This window comes from Miscanthus floridulus, chromosome 18 (genome assembly GCF_019320115.1).
Source record: "Miscanthus floridulus cultivar M001 chromosome 18, ASM1932011v1, whole genome shotgun sequence".
In the NCBI taxonomy this organism is placed as follows: domain Eukaryota; kingdom Viridiplantae; phylum Streptophyta; class Magnoliopsida; order Poales; family Poaceae; genus Miscanthus; species Miscanthus floridulus.
Genome location: NC_089597.1, coordinates 28294161 through 28313182, shown reverse-complemented (window position 1 = coordinate 28313182; position 19022 = coordinate 28294161). Strand labels below are relative to the sequence as shown.

Here is a 19022-nt window from a genome sequence, read left to right as displayed (position 1 = left end):
CAGTCACACTAAATAGCGTCGGCTCAATGGCGGTGAAGCCAAAGGTCCAAATTGAGCCAACCTGCTCTGATACCAATTGAAAGGGGACCGTGACGCCTAAGAGGGGGGTGAATTAGGCAACTTAAAACTCTAACTCTAAACTATGACATCTTTTTCTACCCTTAGCAAAACCTATGCAAAAGATAAACTATCTAAATGTGCAACTATGATTTTGCTAATGTATTGCTATCTCTACCGCAAAAGGAGTTATGCAAACAATTTAAATGCGGAAGCTAAAGAGTAAGATAGAGATATGCAAACTCCCATCGATGACTCTGGTATTTTTACCGAGATATCGAGAAGCGCGCAAGCTTCTCCCTAGCCCTTGTTGGAGCCCCTCGCAAAGAATCCCTCACAAGGGCCAAGCTCCCGATCGGGTAACTCCATGGATAGCCTCGGGCCTTCTCCACACGCAAGTGGATATCTGGTGTGCCTTCCGGCAAGCCTTTCCTAGACCGCTCCCTACCGTCTTTACTATCAAGCTTTCGGCCGAACCGTCGTGGGCCTTGTTCCCTCCGGTACACGGTGGCGGCCACACCACAAACACGGTTAGTGTGATCTCGTAAGATTACAAGCCCCTCTGATGTACAACAATGGTGCGCGCAAGCACCGAGTGATAAGAGGTATATAAATCTCACTAAACGCCAGGCCTAAACCTAGAGCAAGCGCGTAAGCGGTGGTCTAATCAACCTAAACGCTTCGCAAAGCACCTACGCTAATCACCTAATGAATCACTAAGCACTATGCAAGTAGAGATCACTAAAATAGTGTATCAACACCATTGGTATGTTTCCTCAGCTCCACCCTTGTTAAATGGCCGGTTGGGGGTCTATTTATAAGCCCCACTGAGAAAGTAGCCGTTAGGGACGAAACCTAGCTTTCTGCTACTGACCGGATGCTGCTTTCGTCCTAACTGGATGCGTCCAACCGTCCCAACCGTTGGAGCGCACGTGTTGATCGGACACACTGCGAGTCCGATCACTGTTGATCGGATGCGTCCAGTCACGCTATCGCCGCTTTGGAACCTCTCTAGACTTGATCGGACGCTGTAGTTCTTGCGTCCGGTCGATTATCCGCCAGCGTTCAGTCAGTGCTGAGCTATTGTCGCGACAGTGAACGGTGTCATTGTCACGTCCGGTCACTTGAATCATCAGCGTCCAGTCACTGCTTCACTCAGCGTCTGGTCATAGCTGCTGACGCCTGTTGTTGCCGAGCAACTGATCGGACGCGCCCGGTCCCTATAAGAGCCGCGTCCAGTCACCTCTGTCGAGCCCGTTTCTTCGCGATCTTGCATTCGGCTTGGTTCCTATCTTCGTGCTTGGACTTTACTTGATATATTGGGTCTTCTCTTGTGCTTCTAGGGTCTTGCTTATGGTGTTGATCGTGGGATCATCATGTCGCCTTCGTCCAAATCACGTCTTGCACCCTATTGAACTACAAAACAATTACTTGTAAATTCATTAGTCCAATTTGGTTGTGTTGGTCATCAAATACTAAAATCCAAAATAAATGGGCCTAGGGTCCATTTTCTTTACAATTGGGCGGTACATCAATTAGATGTGAAGAATGCTTTTCTCCACGGCACCTTGGAAGAAAGGGTTTATTGTGCACAACCATCTGGGTGATCCATTGATCCTTCCAAGCCTAACCATGTGTGCCGCCTTAATAAATCACTATATGGCTTGAAACAGGCGCCCCGGGCTTGGTACAGCAGATTTGCTTCCTTTATTCGATCTATTGGATTTTTGGAAGCAAAGTTAGATACCTCTCTCTTTGTTCTTCGGCGTGGCTCCGACATGGCATATTTGCTTCTTTATGTTGATGACATTATATTGACTGCCTCATCTGGAGATCTTCTACGCAGCGTTGTGAGTTCTCTTACTGCAGAATTTTCTATGAAGGATCTTGGGTATTTGCACCATTTTCTTGGGATGACTGTCTCTCGGAGTTCCACTGGTATGTTCAGTGTCACTATATTCTTGAGCTCTTGGAACGTGCTGGTATGACTGGTTTCAAGCCCTGTTCCACTCCGATTGATACTAATGCCAAGCTCTCCGTTGATGGTCCTCCTGTTGCTGATGCCACTGACTATCGGGCACTTGCTGGTGCACTACAGTACCTCACTTTTACTCGTCCAGACATCTCTTATGTTGTGCAGCAGATATGTCTCCATATGCATGATCCCCGTGAGCCACATTTGGCCTTGATTAAGTGTGTTCTCCGCTACATCAAGGGAACTTTGGACCATAGTCTGCAGTTACTTCGCTCCTCAACTTGTGACCTTGTTGCATACTCAGATGCTGACTGGGCCGATTGTCTGGATACTCGTCGCTCCACCTCGGGTTATGCTGTCTTTTTGGGCGATAATTTGGTCTCCTCGTCTTCGAAGCGCCAACACACGGTTTCTCGTTCTAGTGCTGAGGCTGAATATCGAGCCGTTGCTAATGTTGTAGCTGAAATCTCATGGCTTTGACAATTACTTCAGGAGCTCCATTTTTGTCCCTGACGTTCCTCAGTGGTTTTTTGTGATAATGCTAGCGCCGTTTATCTCAACCAATCCAGTGCAACATCAACGCACCAAACATGATGAGATTGATTTACATTTCGTCCGGGACAAGGTTGCTACTGGGGAGATACGCGTTCTTCATGTGCCATCCACCTCCTTGTATGCGGATGTGTTCACCAAGGGTCTTCCTACATCCATTTTTACATAGTTCGCTCTAGTTTGAATGTCTCCACTCCATGCTAGTGTCGACGTTCCAACTGCGGGGGTGTTAGAATATCAAGTATTTGATTAGTTTGACTCTTTGTTTTCATATTCCCTCCATCTTTTCATATCCCATGTATTTCTATATAAACACCTCTTGAGATTAATGGAAATTGAGTTGAGTTAATCCTCTAATAATCTCTTTGTTTACAAAATCTACAAATAAAGCCGTTGAGGAATTATTGAAAAGAAAAAAAAATAGAAAGTCGATCAGCTGACCTGAAAGATTCAGGATGTTTGGGCCAGTAAGCAAGACTCCTCTCGTCTTCCGGCTCCACTTGGAGGTGCAGCCGATCGTTCCAGTCCAGGATCTGATCTTGGGATGTCACCGCGTCATCGCCGTACCCTTCCAACTGGAAGCGCTTCCCTTCTATCAGGTTGCTGCATTTCAGCTTCTCCTCGAGCGGTTGCCGGAAAAACTCGCCTGACGCGTTCATCACGTCGTCCATCAGAGAAACGGCTATCCCGTGGTTGGTAACCTGCACAACAGAGAAGTATTGCTCTCATGCTACACAGCCACAGTGGAACAAGCGTACTAGATTTCGTCCAAAGGGAGATCTAGGTAACTGAAGGTTAATTATATACCATGAACAGTCACCAGGTTTGCAACGCTGAGAAGAGCTTGGCGGTCTCGTCAGTGACTGGCAGCCGGCTGAGGTCGACGACAGGGAGGGGCTCCGGCATGTCAACAGCGAGCAGCAGGCTTCCTGGGCGGTCTTGCTCCCGTTGCACGTACCGGCTCGGTGGCTCCTCCACACGGCCGGTAGCCAGCTCTTGCACCGGCATCGCCACCCTCCATGGCTCGTCAGCCATCGGCGTGTTTCTTTGTTACTTTTTTTTTCTGTTGCTCACGAAGTGGAGTTTGATGAGTTCTCTGCGTGCATATCTATAGCCACGTGCAACACTCTTTGCCCTCTTGAACAGTGAAGGACCATTTCTACATCAATTTGTTCAAGACAGCAACACAGCAACACTCTTTGTCCTCTTCTCCTTCCATGCGGTGTACGTGCCTCAGCCTATTCTCCTTCCAAATTGGTTAGGCTAGAGACAAACTTTGTTACCTAGAGATATGACCTTTTTTTTTTTTTGCTAACGGTATACTTTAATTTGTTAGCAAGAAAGACACTTTTTATTTGATTGTCTTCTAAGGGCACCACCAATGGAGGCTAATATTCTTAGTGGTTCTAGTACAAATAAAGTGACCCACGTAGACTAGAGAAAAAACAGCGTTGAGGAAGGCCTAAAAAAAGCTACAAAGATAGATTTTGCTTGTTGGATACATAATTTGTTAGCTAGAGAAATTTTTTTCAATAATTTTTTATCAATTTATTCCAATTCTATATATGTTGAGAAATTTTATTATGGTTGGAGAAATGAGAACCGTTGGTGAGGAGCGATCGGGTGGCTAGAAAAACAGAGGTACCAAGAGAAAAAGTATCAAAAGGTACCTAATGCATATACATGGCCAACTGGACCTCTAAGACAAGCCTGGGGACGCTACCTGGGCCAGGCAGCTCCTGGCCCTGAGACACCTGGGACACTACCTGTTGAATATTTGGTCAATTTACGACTTATATTAATCCATAAAAACGACTTAACCTATAGTAACAATATCACTACCCATACTATAACACCACCACTACTGCTGGTAGTATTTAACGGAGCAGCAACCAAGTACGCTATCAACGCTAACAGAAAATCATATGAACAATAGCGCACAGTGGGATTAGGTTTATACTCTAGGGTGGGACTGCCGGTACCCGCGGATAGTGAGCCACCATCTTCTCTGTCGGTGGCATTGGTGCGGGCACTAGTCCTCCTCGTGTCCACCATGTTGCAGAGGAGGTCGCGCCGGGAAGCTTCTGCAGGTGCGGTGTCGGAGCAGTAGCACGGGACTCTCCCGTCAGGAAGCAGAAGCAGGTGCGGTGTCGGAGCAGTAGCACTGACTCTCCCGTCAGGAAGCAGAAGCAGGTGCGGTGTCGGAGCAGTAGCACGGACTCTCCCATCAGGAAACAGAAGCACCCGAACAGGAATCTGCAGAAGCGGAGACGGGGCAGCAGTCGCGCCGGGAAGTCGGCGCTCCCCAAAAACTTGATTCCCCGCCTACCCGTGCAGGTACGCTTGACGGGGGAAGAAGTTCCGGAGGCCTGCTACCGAAGCTCCCTGTGCGCGGAGATGCAGACGAACAGCTCGCTCAGATGTTGCGGAGAAGAGGAAGAGAAAGAGTCGGGTCTGTGCCCCCGCCGGACAGGGGCGCCCCCCCTTATAGCCGCGCCGTTCCCCATCTGTCCGTTAGGCCCTGTCGGGGGAATGAACCTGGACAGGGTGGTTGGGCGTTGGGAGTTGGCTGCGGCGGCTAGGGTTTTGGTTGGGCCAAGCGACAAAACCAGGCCAGGCCACGGCCCACGGCCTTGGCGCGGGCGGGCGGCTCGGCTCGGCTCGGCGGCGGCGCGCGCGTGTGGCCTCCTGGTTCTCCCTCTCAACTTGTCTATGTGAGAGTCTTAAGACTCACTATTTAAGTTGAGAACCTTTTTAGTGAATTTCCCATGTGGTACTAATCACTTTTCCACTTAACACTAATTGTGGGGCTTTGAAGTTTATTTGATTAATTAGAATAAATAATGGGCCTGGCCCAAATTAATCTAACACTACCTAGGCACTAAGATCACATTCCATAGCACCTGGCAGCTCCTGGCACTAAGACGTTCCACTAAGACAAGCCTGGGGACACTACCGGGGCCAGGCAGCTCCTGACACTAAGACACCTGGGACATTACCTAGGCCAGGCAGCTCCTAGCACTAAGACAATCCACTAAGACATGTCTAGAGACGCTACCTCGGCCAGGCAGCTCCTGGCAGGCAGGAACCAAACTAGCCATAGGTGCCTCTTTTAAACCATACAAGGCCTTGTTAAGTTTGCATACAAAATCAGGTTTCTCCACATTCTCATACCCTAGTGGTTAGTGCATATAAACATCGTCCTCTAGAATGCCATGGATAAACACATTTTGAACATCGAGCTGGCTTAGATACAATCCTCTAGAAACTAAAATGCAATATTGCTTTTGTTTTCATTTTGTAGACCCACTTGCAATCAATGATATTTTTGCATTTGACAAGAGGAAAAACTGGAATTCTCAAGGACTCATAAAGAGGAATAGAGGGAAGTTGTTGCTGGTTAGGACGGCAACCATAGCCACACAAGTTAATTGTTTTTGTGACATTTTTGCGGATTAAAACTATTCCCCTAATGAGATAAAAATGCTAGGGCCGGCTTGTTTTCCAAGCAGAGTTTCATAGTGGAAATTTTGAGAAGTACTCCATATAACTCATCTAACACAATATATAGCTTTATTGCAACAGGGGCGATAGCTAACGCCAAAGTTTGTGATCAGAAGTACAAAAAACAAAGTTTTTTATTCTCCGCAGAGGCACGCACCCACTGATCACGGACATTGTTTAAAACAAACATATAAGGTTTGGATCTTCAAAGTCTCAACCAGTCTCATTCCTTTAGAAAAGTGTTCTTTGGCCCCCTCCAAGAAGTCCGCCTCTGTAATCCTCCTGTACCTTGTCGGTCGCTTCTCATCCAGTAAACCGGCCGCCGGCTCAAGCACACTGTCACGTTCCACCGTATAGGTCATGGCCAGTGAGATCCTCTCCTTCTCTGCATTCATCACAACCCTGTGCACTGGGCTTTTGAATATCCCGTTGTTCATTACCTGTATCAAAATTTTGTAGTCAAGTTTAGCATAAAGAATTCAGGAAGTTGGATATACATCAGTTCCAATTATTTATTTATTTTTGGAATTTTAATCACCACAGAGATTCAGGACACACAATAGCTTGGATTCCCAGTTCCCTTCCTCAAAGGAGTCTCCCAGGTTAATCACCAAAGTATGAGGAATGGATGGAACATTGAACCACTTATTCTCTCTCTGAACCTGCAGTCCACCGACCTCACGATCGACCAGGAGAACCGTGAGAAGAGGGGCGTCAGAGTGAGCCTTGATACCCAAGACGAGCTCCGGCCTTGGACAAGGAGGTAGTAGTTGAATCTGGCATAAGCTTGAGCACGACCACCAATCTGGTTGATGAAATCTTCTTCATCAAGCTCCAAGATCTTGGCCATCGCCCGCAAGATTTTTTCCATTATAGTCTTGGTTTTTGTTGCGTACTCGTGCAGAAGTTCCCTGCAAAAAGGTCCTAGAACAGTTCAGGCAAAGACCATTTTGGCTTGCTATTGTCAGTAGTAGAGCTGACAAGTACTGTTTTTTGTTTCTTGGAGATACTATACAAGACACATGAGTCATATGTAACATAAACGCTCACATTGCATTTTTTTCATTTATTTTTCTTTGAAAACTTGTAAAACAAAAGCCAGAAAAGTGAAAAGGCTAAAACTGAAAAGGAGTGTAGGTGACCTGAAGGATTCAGGATGGTTGGGCCATTGATCAAGGTTTCTTTCGTCTTCAGGCTCCACCTTTAGCTGCAGACGATCGCTCCAGTCATGGATATGATCCTGAGCTATCACTGGATCACTGCCGTACCCTTCCAGCTGGAAGCGCGAGCCTTCCCTCAGGTTGCTGTATTTCTGCCTCTCCTGGAGCGGCTGGTTGAAAAACTCTCGTGATGCCTTCATCAGATCCTCCATTAGAGACGCATCTATGCCATGGTTGGTAGCCTGCATGGCATGGCACAGAGATAGCCATTGCAAGCATGAGGAGGCAACGATGGAGCAAGGTTCGCACGATGATGCATGGGAACTGAGTAACTGACTACTGAGAGGGAGAAGAAGAAGAAGAAGAAGAAGAAGAAGAAGAAGAAGAAGAAGAAGAAGAAGAAGGAGGAGGAGGAGGAGGAGGAGGAGGAGATTCCAGAGCAATCCTGGAATAGAACACTGGAAATTGGTAAAGAAAGTCTTGCGTTATTTGCAAGGAACGAAAGGCCTCATGATGATGTATAGAAGATCTGATTCACTCCATATAGTGGGATAAGAAGAAGAAGAAGAAGAAGAAGAAGAAGAAGAAGAAGAAGAAGAAGGAATCTATCTCACAAGGAAAAGCCCCCAGGTCTGTAGCACTGAGCGGAGCTTGGCGGCCTCATCGGCGGTCGACAGCTTGTCGAGGTCCACGATAGGGAGGGGATCAGGCATGTTAGCTGCAAGCATCAGGCTGCCAGGGCGGTCCTCCTCCCGTTGCACGAACCGGCTCGGCGGCTCCTCCACGAGGGCGGCCAGCTCTTTCACTGGAGTCGGCACCTTCCATGATTCACTAGCCATTGGTGCTTGTTTATGACTGCTACCACACACAAAGATGAGGAGCAGCTCTCTGAGCATATATTTATAGTGTTTCTGGCCAACTTTCAGTAGGTAAAGTGATTAGACTAGAGACAGACTTTGTTACATGGAGATAGATCGACTTCCCAAAGCCATAAATCCTAGAAACGCTAGTGATAAACCACGAGCAATCTGTCGTGGACACTATCTAGTTTGTTAGGCTAGAAACAAACTTTGTTACCTAGAGATATGCTTCAGTTTCCTTTGCTACTAAAGATAGACTTAATTTGTTAGCAATAAAGGCACTGTGTATATGCATTTTATTATTTTTGCAAAAGAGTTTCTATGTTTCAGTTAACAGGTAGTTTTCTCTAAAATCTATCTATTTTTTGGCAGGCTTTGTTACATAGAGATAGATCAACTTTCCAAAGCCATAAATCCTGAAAAAGCTAGTGATAAACCACAAGCAATCTGTTGTGGACACTATCTAGTTTGTTAGGCTAGAAACAAACTTTGTTACCTAGAGATATGCTTCAGTTTCCTTTGCTACTAAAGATAGACTTAATTTGTTAGCAATAAAGACACTTTGTATATGTATTTTATTATTTTTGTAAAAGGGTTTCTATGTTTCAGTTAACAGGTAGTTTGCTCCAAAATCTACCTATTTTTTTGGCAGGCTTTGTTACATAGAGATAGATCGACTTCCCAAAGCCATAAATCCTGGAAACGCTAGTGATAAACCACAAGCTATTTGTTGTGGACACTATCTAGTTTGTTAGGCTAGAAACAAACTTTGTTACCTAGAGATATGCTTCAGTTTTCTTTGCTAATAAAGATAGACTTAATTTGTTAGCAATAAAGGCACTTTGTATATGCATTTTATTATTTTTGCAAAAGAGTTTCTATGTTTCAGTTGATAGGTAGTTTGCTATGAAATCTATCTATTTTTTGGCAGACTTTGTTACATGGAGACAGATCGACTTCCCAAAGCCATAAATCCTAGAAACGCAAGTGATAAACCACAAGCTATCTATTGTGGACATTATCTAGTTTGTTAGGCTAGAAAAAAAACTTTGTTACGTAGAGATATGCTTGAGTTTCCTTTGCTAATAAAGATAGACTTAATTTTTAGCAATAAAAACACTTTGTATATGTATTTTATTATTTTTTAGCCTGAGTTTCTATGTTTCTGTTAACAGGTAGTTTGCTCCCAAATCTATCTATTTTCTGGCCAGCTTTGTTACACAGAGATAGATCGACTTCTCAAAGGCAAAAATTCTGGAAACTCTAGTGATAAACCACAAGCTATCTGTTGTCGACACTACCTAGATTGTTAGGGTAGAAACAAACTTTGTTACCCAGAGATATGCTTCAGTTTCCTTTGCTAATAAAGATAGACTTAATTTGTTAGCAATATAAAGGCACTTTGTATATGTATTTTATTATTTTTGCGAAAGGGTTTCTATGTTTCAGTTAACAGGTAGTTTGCTCCAAAATCTATCTATTTTTTAGCAGGCTTTGTTACATAGAGATAGATCGACTTCCCAAAGCCATAAATCCTGACAACGCTAGTGATAAACCATAAGCTATTTGTTGTGGATACTATCTAGTTTGTTAGGCTAGAAACAAACTTTGTTACCTAGAGATATGCTTCAGTTTCTCCTTTGCTAATAAAGATAGACTTTGTTAGCAAGAAAGTCACTTTATATATTTTTATTATTTTTGCAGAAGAGGTTCTATTTTTTCGTTATTAATAGATGGTTTTCTCAAAATCTATCTAATTCTTTGCACTAAAAGTTGTTTAATTTTTTGTGCCTTGTTTGATTGAGCCGTCTTTAATATATATATGTGTGCCATATTAGGTTTTGTCAGTGTGCGCAACCCCTGGAAGAATCTTTATCCAAATGTTTCATACTGAGTTTGGGTTCAATTTGTTTAGTACCAGTATCTGAAAATAGGTTAATTGTGATGGTAATAGTAACATGCAATAGTGATGGGCATTTTGCCTGTCATTCTGGACGTGTTACTAATGATTCATCAAAGGTTGTCTGTCACATTTTGTACTAAATAGTGATTCATGGAAATTGACGTGCATCACTTTTACTAAAAGGATCCAATGGGAGTGCCCAAGAGGTGGGAGGGGTTGAATTGGTTATGCTGTATGGTGACTTAAATCCTACTTAGACTTGGGCTCATGTGTTGAGAACAAAAAATAGAAATATATGCCAACTAATATTTTCTCAATAATTATGTAATTCCTGTAACAAAATAAGTTTTAGGCTATGTTTATATTGGACATGGCATCCTAAGTTTTTTCCTTGTTGCAACACAAATGCATATTGGCTAGTATTGATAAAGTTTCTATCTGCAGCTAACAAATTCTATCTCTAATAATGAAGTTTATGTCTGGCTAGCTTTTGTGATAACAATAAAAGGACAATTTCTCTTCTTGCTAACAAATCTATCTTCAGCACATAAAGCATCTTTAGATGACGGAGTTTATTTCTAGCCTAACAAACTAGATGGCTTGTTGCATGAAACTATCAGTCCATTTTCACAGTTTATGGCTTAGAAAGTTGATCTTTAGGGTAACAAAGTTTGTTCTAACCTAACAAACTAGATAGATTTTTTATGAATGATCAGTCGGTTTCCTAACGAACTAGATATTTTATGAATGATCAGTCCGTTTCCTAACGAACTAGATAGCTTGTTATATGAGACTATCAATCCAATTCCATGCTTTATGCCGTAGAACGTAAATTTTTATAGGTAATAAAGTTTGTCTCTGGATTACAAGATTTGTTTCTACTTTAACATACTAGATAGCGTGTTGTATTAGACTATTAGCTCGTTTCCAGAGTTTATTTTTTAAAAGTTGAACTTTAGATAATATAAAGCTTTCCTCGCCTTACCAACAAATTCTACCTTAACATACTAGATACTTGATGGAAAAGGGTTTGATCTAGTATATATCTTGAGCAAATAATAACAAGAAAACTACCTATAACAATATTTTTCCACATGACAAAGATGACGAATTGCAGTGAGCATATTTTCTACTAGATAGGCGTGTGGTGAAGAAGGGAGATGGTTGCTAGGAGATCACTGAGCCAACAATGAGAATGCAACATTGAACAACGGTACTGCTATCTTGACTTGGGTGTAAAGCAATATTTTCCTATACCTCAAACTCATGTAGCTTTGCTATATTGGTTCGAAGTTTTTCAAAGTGACCGATGGATACTCCGGTGGGGGTCACCAGAGTTCTTCGATGGGTTTGGAACCTTATGTGTACCACTGGAAACTCTAGCGCTAGCATCGGAGAGTTCATCAGAGAGTGGGTCAACGAGGGAGTTTTCTTTGAAAATCTTCGTGCTGCGGGCTCCAAAAAAGTCTCGTGCTGCTGGACGAGAAGAGCACCAGACAATAGGCTACACCAATGACTATTCTAGTGTTTAAATCTAGTCGTTGGGAAACCTCTGGTGGTCTTCTCTAGTGGACACCAAAGTTTTTTCGGTGAGCATGAACTCTATTTTGAAAGTGAGTAATGGCTAGTTTTGTGTGTGTGGTTATAAATAGGTGATGTATGCTTAGTCATTTCACATCTCTTGGATATTCACACACATTTGAGCTCAAGTTAAGACTCCACTCACATTTGCTTATTAGCTGAGATTGCATTTGGATGAGATTGGAGAGGATCTAGTGCATTTACATTGAGAGTTTGCATCTAATGGTACTACTTCATCGTCTTGGCTACAAGATGTGGCAGAACCGCCTAATTTAATACACTTTCAAGAGTACTTGTCTTCTATTAGACACTGAGTACTCCGAGGAGCACACTAAATCAGACAGTTCCGTCGAGCACACCCAACAGAAGAACTCGAAAATCCACATTTTTCATCAGGACATAAATAAGTGAGTAAAGCTTACATCATTCTTAATCCATTTCGTACATCACAAGGTTACATAAAATCGGAGTTATTACAATATCAGATTTATTACAACAAATTTTATACAACAGCGGAAATAACAATTATGGGGTAACATGAACATGAGTTGATATATTACAGGTTTACATATTTTTATCTTGCAACAGAAAAATAATAGAGGGAAGTTGCTGGTTAGGACGGCAACCATAGCCACTCAAGTTAATCTTTTTGTGACATTTTTGGGATTAAGACTATTTTTTTGAGGAATGGATTAAGATTATTTCCCCTAATGAGATAAAAATGCTAGGGCCGGCATGTTTTCCAAGCAGAGTTTCATTATGGAAATTTGACAAGTACTCCATATAACTCATGTAACACAATATATAGCTTTATTGCAACAGGGGCGATAGCTAACGCCAAAGTTTGTGATCAGAAGTACAAAGGACAAAGTTTTTTATTCTCCGCAGAGGCACGCACTCACTGATCACGGACATTGTTTAAAACAAACATATAAGGTTTAGATCTTCAAAGTCTCAATCATTCTTATTCCTTTAGAAAAGTGTTCTTTGACCCCCTCTAAGAAGTCCGCCTCTGTAATCCTCCTGTACCTTGCCGGTCGCTTCTCATCCAGTAAACCGGCCGCCGGCTCAAGCACATTGTCACGTTGCACCGCATAGAGCATGGCCAGTGAGATCCTCTCCTTCTCTGTATTCGTCACAACCCTGTGCACTGGGCTTTTGAATATCCCATTGTTCATTATCTGTATCAAAATTTTGTAGTCAAGTTTAGCATAAAGGATTCAGGAAGTTGGATATACATCAGTTTCATTTATTTAGTTATTTTTGGAAATTTAATCACCACAGAGATTCAGGACACACAATATAATAGCTTGGATTCCCAGTTGCCTACCTCCAAGGAGTCTCCCAGGTTAATCACCAGAGTGTGAGGAATGGATGGAACATTGAACCACTTGTTCTCTTTCTGAACCTGCAGTCCACCGACCTCACGATCGACCAGAAGAACCGTCAGAAGAGGGCCGTCAGAGTGAGCCTTGATACCCAAGACGAGCTCTGGCCTTGGACAAGGAGGATAGTAGTTGAATCTGGCATAAGCTTGAGGACGACCACCAATCTGGTGGATGAAATCTTCTTCATCAATCTCCAAGATCTTGGCCATCGCTCGCAAGATCTTTTCCATAACAGTCTTGGTTTTTGTTGCGTACTCGTGCAGAAGATCCCTGCAAAAAGGAAGAACAGTTCAGGCAAAGGCCATTTGTCTTGCTAATGTGTTAGTAGTGTTAACTCTTTTGGATCGACTAGGAGTAGATCAGTGGGTATTTTGACTTCCATTCGGTATGAAAGAACTAGAACACATAGATCCAGAGAGAGTGAGAGAGGAGAAAGGGAGAGGTACAGACCGTCGGGCTTGGTGGACGAGCTCGAGGAGTCCATGGCGTCGGTGTCAGTGGCGGTGTGGCAGTGACGGTGTAGAGGTGGCGGAGTCCCGGCGGGGTGGAGCTACGGCGGTCCGATGGTGCTTCCCGCCGCTGGCAGTGCCACCCTCTGGATCGGATTAGGGTTAGGACAGTGGGGCTGTGGCGGCGGTGAACCTCGTACCCTGAGCCGTTTGCCCCACCTCCTCTTTATAGGCACTGTGCGACGGGGGCCCACTAGCCACTAGATGGCTGGACGTCTCCGATCAGGACGCGGTCAAGGGGTCCATCTCGACCGTTGGGTCAAGACGGATGAGATCAATTCTAACATTCTTCTCCTTCATCTCAACTCATACTTTAACTTTAAACTTTGACTTTAATCCCTTTCACTTTTATTTGTTCCATCACGGATTAGTGCATAGAGCATGCTTCATCGTCACAGTCAATCGCCGATAGACTTAACAGCTACAATACACGTCTCTGTTCTGAAACAGATTCTTTAACTTTTGGGCCCTTTATTGTTCAGAAATCATAGGCTATACCATAAACCCATGTCAACTGTGTGTTCTCCAAACACACTGGGTGGTAAGCCTTTTGTACGCGGATCCGCAAGCACTTGCTTGTTACTTTTATGTTCAATACTTTCAGTATGATTCCGGACTTTCTCCTTCACAACGTATAACTTTAACGTCAATGTGTTTGGTAGCACACTTGACCCGTTGTTATAGGAGCGAACTTCTTAAATGGTTATTGCTGTTGTATACCATTATCAATTTCGGGTGTAAGTTCTTTTAACCATTTCGCCTGTCCTTAAGCCTCATAACAAGCTATACTATGGGTATGCATCTTTGATGACACCATAATTGTTTCTTTGGAGCTTTTCCACAATAAAACTCCAACTGCAAGTGTTAGCTACTATGTGGGTTTCACTAAACATCTCGCCAAAATTTAACTTTTGTACCCACAACTATTTGAGAGTACTTATTCTTTCTTACTCACCATGAGGCCTATAAATCTTTGCACAATTGCAAAACATTCTCAACTCCATTCCAGTGATCTATATCGGGACTAGACTTCTGCCAAAAATATCCCGGATACATAAACTGTGTCAGGGTAAGTTCTTGCTTATAAGCATTCAGTAAACTTCCAACAGCTGAAGCATATAGGACGTCCATTTGATCGATCTCACATTTATTCTTGGAACACTGAAAGTTCCGAAAGCTATTACCCTTGACTATAGGAACAGGCGTAGGTTTATTCACATATATACTTTATTTCTTTAGAATCTTCTCTAAGTATACACTTGAGATAGTTCTAATACCCCTTTTCCTTTTATCTCGGTAAGTTCCAATTCCTAGAATTTTTTATAGTTCATGAATGTGATCGTTGAGGGAGTAAGACGGTCATAATAACGATACCCCTAAAGTAAAGAAATAGCTAAATTCCTGGACTTTTTATAGTTCCGATAGGAAGATAGCATAGTCGGCTAATATTCATACTGGACGAGTTCAGAGTTATCAAGGCGGTGCTAAACGCGCCGTATGCCTCCTCTTTATAGGCACTGTGCGACGGGGGCCCACCAGCCACTAGATGGCTGGACGTCCCCGATCAGGACGCGGTCAAGGGGTCCGTCTCGACCGTTGGGTCAAGACGGATGAGATCAATTCTAACAAGTAGTAGCAAGCTGACAAATACTGTTTTCTGTTTCTTGGAGTATACTATACAAGACACATGAGTGATGAGTCATATGTAACATAAACGCTCACATGTGTATTTTTTCATTTATTTTTCTTTGAAAACTTGTAAAACAAAAGCCTGAAAAGTGAGGAGGAATTGTTTTGAGTGCCCGAATTTCACAATAAACTGTTTGGTTTATTAAATGATCCAGGTAAAAAACATTTCCATTATTCCAGTTCTAGAAAGGCTAAAACTAAAAAGGAGAGTAGGAGGTGACCTGAAGGATTCAGGATGTTTGGGCCATTGAGCAAGGTTTCTTTCGTCTTCAGGCTCCACCTTTAGCTGCAGGCGATCGCTCCAGTCAAGGATATGATCATGCGCTATCACCGGATCACTGCCGTACCCTTCCAGCTGGAAGCGCGTGCCTTCCCTCGGGTTGCTGTATTTCTGCCTCTCCTGGAGCGGCTGGCTGAAAAACTCTCGTGACGCCTTCATCAGATCCTCTATTAGAGAAGCGTCTATGCCATGGTTGGTAGCCTGCATGGCATGGCACAGAGATAGCCATTGCATGCATGAGGAGGCAGCGATGGAGCAATGTTCGCATAATGATGCAACATGGGAACCGATCGAGAGGGAGAAGAGAAGAAGAAGCAGGGAATCGATCTCACCAAGAAAAGCCCCCAGGTCTGTAGCGCTGAGCGGAGTTTGGCGGCCTCGTCGGCGGTCGACAGCTTGTCGAGGTCGACGATAGGCAGGGGATCCGGCATGTCAGCCGCGACCGTCAGGCTGCCAGGGCGGTCCTCCTCCCGCTGCACGAACTGGCTCGGCGGCTCCTCTACGAGGGCGGCCAGGTCTTTCACTGGAGTCGGCACCTTCCATGATTCACCAGCCATCGGTGCTTGGTTATTACTACCACACACGAAGATGTGGCAGCTCTCTAAGCATATTTATAGTGTTTCCTGAATCCTGATCAACTTTCAGTAGGTAAAGTGATTAGGCTACGGACAGAGTTTGTTACATAGAGATAGATTAATTTCCCGAAGCCATAAAACCTGGAAACGCTAGTGATAAACCACAAGCTACCGGTTGTTGACACTGTCTAGTATGTTAGGCTAGAAACAAAGTTTGTTACCTAGAGATATGCTTCAGTTTCTCCTTTGCTAATGAAGATAGACTTTGTTAGAAAGAAAGGCACTTTATATACTTTATTATTTTTGCAAAAGAGTTTCTATTTTTTAGTTAACAGATAGTTTACTCCAAAATCTATCTTTCGGTTGGTAAAGTGATTAGGCTACAGACAGACTTTGTTACATAGAGATAGAATCGACTTCCCAAAGCCATAAATCCTGGAAATGCTAGTGATAAACCACAAGCTATCTGTTGTTGACACTATCTAGTTTGTTAGGCTAGAAACAAAGTTTGTTACCTAGAGATATGCTTCAGTTTCCTTTGCTAATAAAGATAGACTTAGTTTGTTAGCAATAAAGCCACTTTGTATATGTATTGTATTATTTTTGCAAAGAGTTTCTATGTTTCAGTTAATGGGAAGATTGCTCCAAAATCTATCTATTTTTTGGCAGGCATTGTTACGTAGAGATAGATCGACTTCCCAAAGCCATAAATCCTGTAAACGCTAGTGATAAACCACAAGCTATATGTTGTTGACACTATCTAGTTTGTTAGGCTAGAAACAAAGTTTGTTATCTAGAGATATGCTTCAGTATCCTTTGCTAGTAAAGATAGACTTAATTGATTAGCAATAAAGGAACTTTGTATATGTATTTTATTATTTTTCAAAGAGTTTCTATGTTTCAGCTAACAGCTAGTTTGCTCCAAAATTTATCTTTTTTTTTGCAAGCTTCGTTACATAGAGATAGATCGACTTCTCAAAGCCATAAATCCTGGAAACGCTAGTGAGAAACCACAAGCTATCTGTTGTTGACACTATCTAGTTTGTTAGGCTAGAAACAAAGTTTGTTACCTAGAGATATGCTCCAGTTTCCTTAGCTAATAAAGATAGACTTAATTTGTTAGCAATAAAGGCACTTTATATATGTATTTATTATTTTGCAAAGAGTTTCTATGTTTCAGTTAACAGGTATTTTGCTCCAAAATCTATGTATTTTTTGGCAGGCTTTGTTACGTAGAGATAGATCGACTTCCCAAAGCCATAAATCCTGGAAACGCTAGTGATAAACCACAAGCTATCTGTTGTTGACACTATCTAGTTTGTTAGGCTAGAAACAAAGTTTGTTACCTAGAGATATGCTTTAGCTTCCTTTGCTAGTAAAGATAGACTTAATTTGTTAGCAATAAAGGCACTTTGTATATGTATTTTATTATTTTTGCAAAGAGTTTCTATATTTTAGTTAACAGGTAGTTTGCTCCAAAATCTATCTATTTTTTGGCAGGTTTTGTTACATAGAGATAGATCGACTTCGCAAAGCTATAAATCCTGGAAACACTAGTGATAAACCATAAGCTATCTATTGTTAACACCATCTAGTTTGTTAGGCTAGAAACAAACTTCGGTTCCTAGAGAAATGCTTCGGTTTTCTTTGCTAATAAAGATAGACTTTGTTAGAAAGAAAGGCACTTTGTATATTTTAATATTTTTGTAGAAGGGTTTCATTTTTTCAGTTAACAGATAGTTTCCTCCAAAATCTATCTATTATTTGGCACTAAAAGTTGCTTTATTTTTTGTGCTTTGTTTGATTGACCCGTCTTTAATATATATCTGTGTGCCATATCGGGTTTTATCAGTGTGCGCAACCCATGGGGGAATCTGTTATCCAAATGTTTCATACCGGTTTTGGGTTCAATTTATTTAGTACCAGTATATGAAAATAGCTTAATAGTGATGGGTAATAATAACATGCAATAGTGATGGGCATTTTGCCGGTCATCTTGGACGTGTTACTAATGATTTATCAAAGGTTGTCTGCCACATTTTGTACTCAATAGTCATTCATGGAAATTGACGTCCATCACTTTACTAAAAGGATCCCATGGGAGTGCCCAAGAGGGGGGAGGAGGGCTGAATTGGCTATGTCGTGCGGTGACTTAAATCCTACTTAGACTAGGGCTCATGTGTTGACAACAGAGAATGTAAATATACACAAACTAGTATTTTCCCAATAATGATGTAATTCCTGTAAAAAATAAGTTTTAGGCTATGTGTTATATCGGACTTGGCATCCTAAGTTTTTTTCCTTGTTGCAACACATGTGCATATTTGCTAGTACTGATAAAATTTCTATCTGGAGCTAACAAATTCTATCTCTAATAATGAAGTTTATTTCTCTGGCTAGCTTTTGTGATAACAATAAAAGGACAAGTTCTCTTCTTGCTAACAAATCTATCTTCAGCACATGCATAAAGCATCTTTAGATGACGAAGTTTATTTCTAGCCTGACAAACTAGATGGGTGTTCTATGAAACTATCAATCCATTTCCACAGTTTATGGCTTGGAAAGTTGATCTTTAGGCAATAAAGTATGTCTCTGGGTAACAAAGTTTGTTTCTAGCCTAACAAACTAGATAGATTTTTTTATGAATGACCAGTTTGTTTCCTAACAAACTAGATAGCTTGTTATATGAGACTATCAATCCATTTACATGCTTTATGCCATACTCCCTCTGTCCTGTAATATAGTGCATTCTAAGAATTTTAAGACAAGTTAAGGGAGAACATAAAGTCGCATTTACCCTCATTTTACTTCCTAATCAGACGCTATCATCAACATGATTAATGGTGATTGGTTGATAAATGGAAAATATTTAATGCAAAACTGGTTTTTGTCCTCTAGAATGCATTATATTTGAGGACAAATTTTGAATGCTAGAATGTACTATATTATAGGATGGAGGGAGTAGAAAGTAAATTTTTATAGGTAATAA

At 42.1% G+C, this 19022-nt stretch overlaps 1 protein-coding gene and 2 pseudogenes across 1 annotated transcript; all 3 read right to left on the bottom strand.

Annotated features, from left to right (window-relative positions):
- LOC136522475 (protein LATERAL BRANCHING OXIDOREDUCTASE 1-like) overlaps nt 1-3619 on the bottom strand; it is a 40454-nt pseudogene extending 36835 nt beyond the window's left edge.
- A 2633-nt stretch (nt 3620-6252) lies between these two features.
- Nucleotides 6253-8087, bottom strand: LOC136523570 (jasmonate-induced oxygenase 4-like; annotated as a pseudogene).
- Nucleotides 8088-12385: 4298 nt separating this feature from the next.
- LOC136522654 (jasmonate-induced oxygenase 4-like) lies at nt 12386-16166 on the bottom strand. The gene is made up of 4 exons (XM_066516462.1): nt 15791-16166; nt 15400-15659; nt 12923-13250; nt 12386-12773 (listed from the first exon to the last, which is right to left on the bottom strand). Exons 1-4 carry the CDS (start codon nt 16013-16015, stop codon nt 12531-12533), a joined length of 1056 nt encoding a protein of 351 aa, XP_066372559.1. The 5' UTR covers nt 16016-16166; the 3' UTR covers nt 12386-12530.
- Nucleotides 16167-19022: the final 2856 nt, after the last annotated feature.

What these genes read in the sequence shown, in the direction of transcription:
- LOC136522654 (XM_066516462.1), bottom strand. Translation starts at nt 16,015, where the DNA reads ATGGCTGGTGAATCATGGAAGGTGCCGACTCCAGTGAAAGACCTGGCC. An exon ending in AGACCTGGGGGCTTTTCTTG is followed by an intron (nt 15,660 to 15,790) that starts GTGAGATCGATT and finishes CATGCCATGCAG; the next exon opens with GCTACCAACCATGGCATAGA. An exon ending in AAACATCCTGAATCCTTCAG is followed by an intron (nt 13,251 to 15,399) that starts GTCACCTCCTAC and finishes TCCTTTTTGCAG; the next exon opens with GGATCTTCTGCACGAGTACG.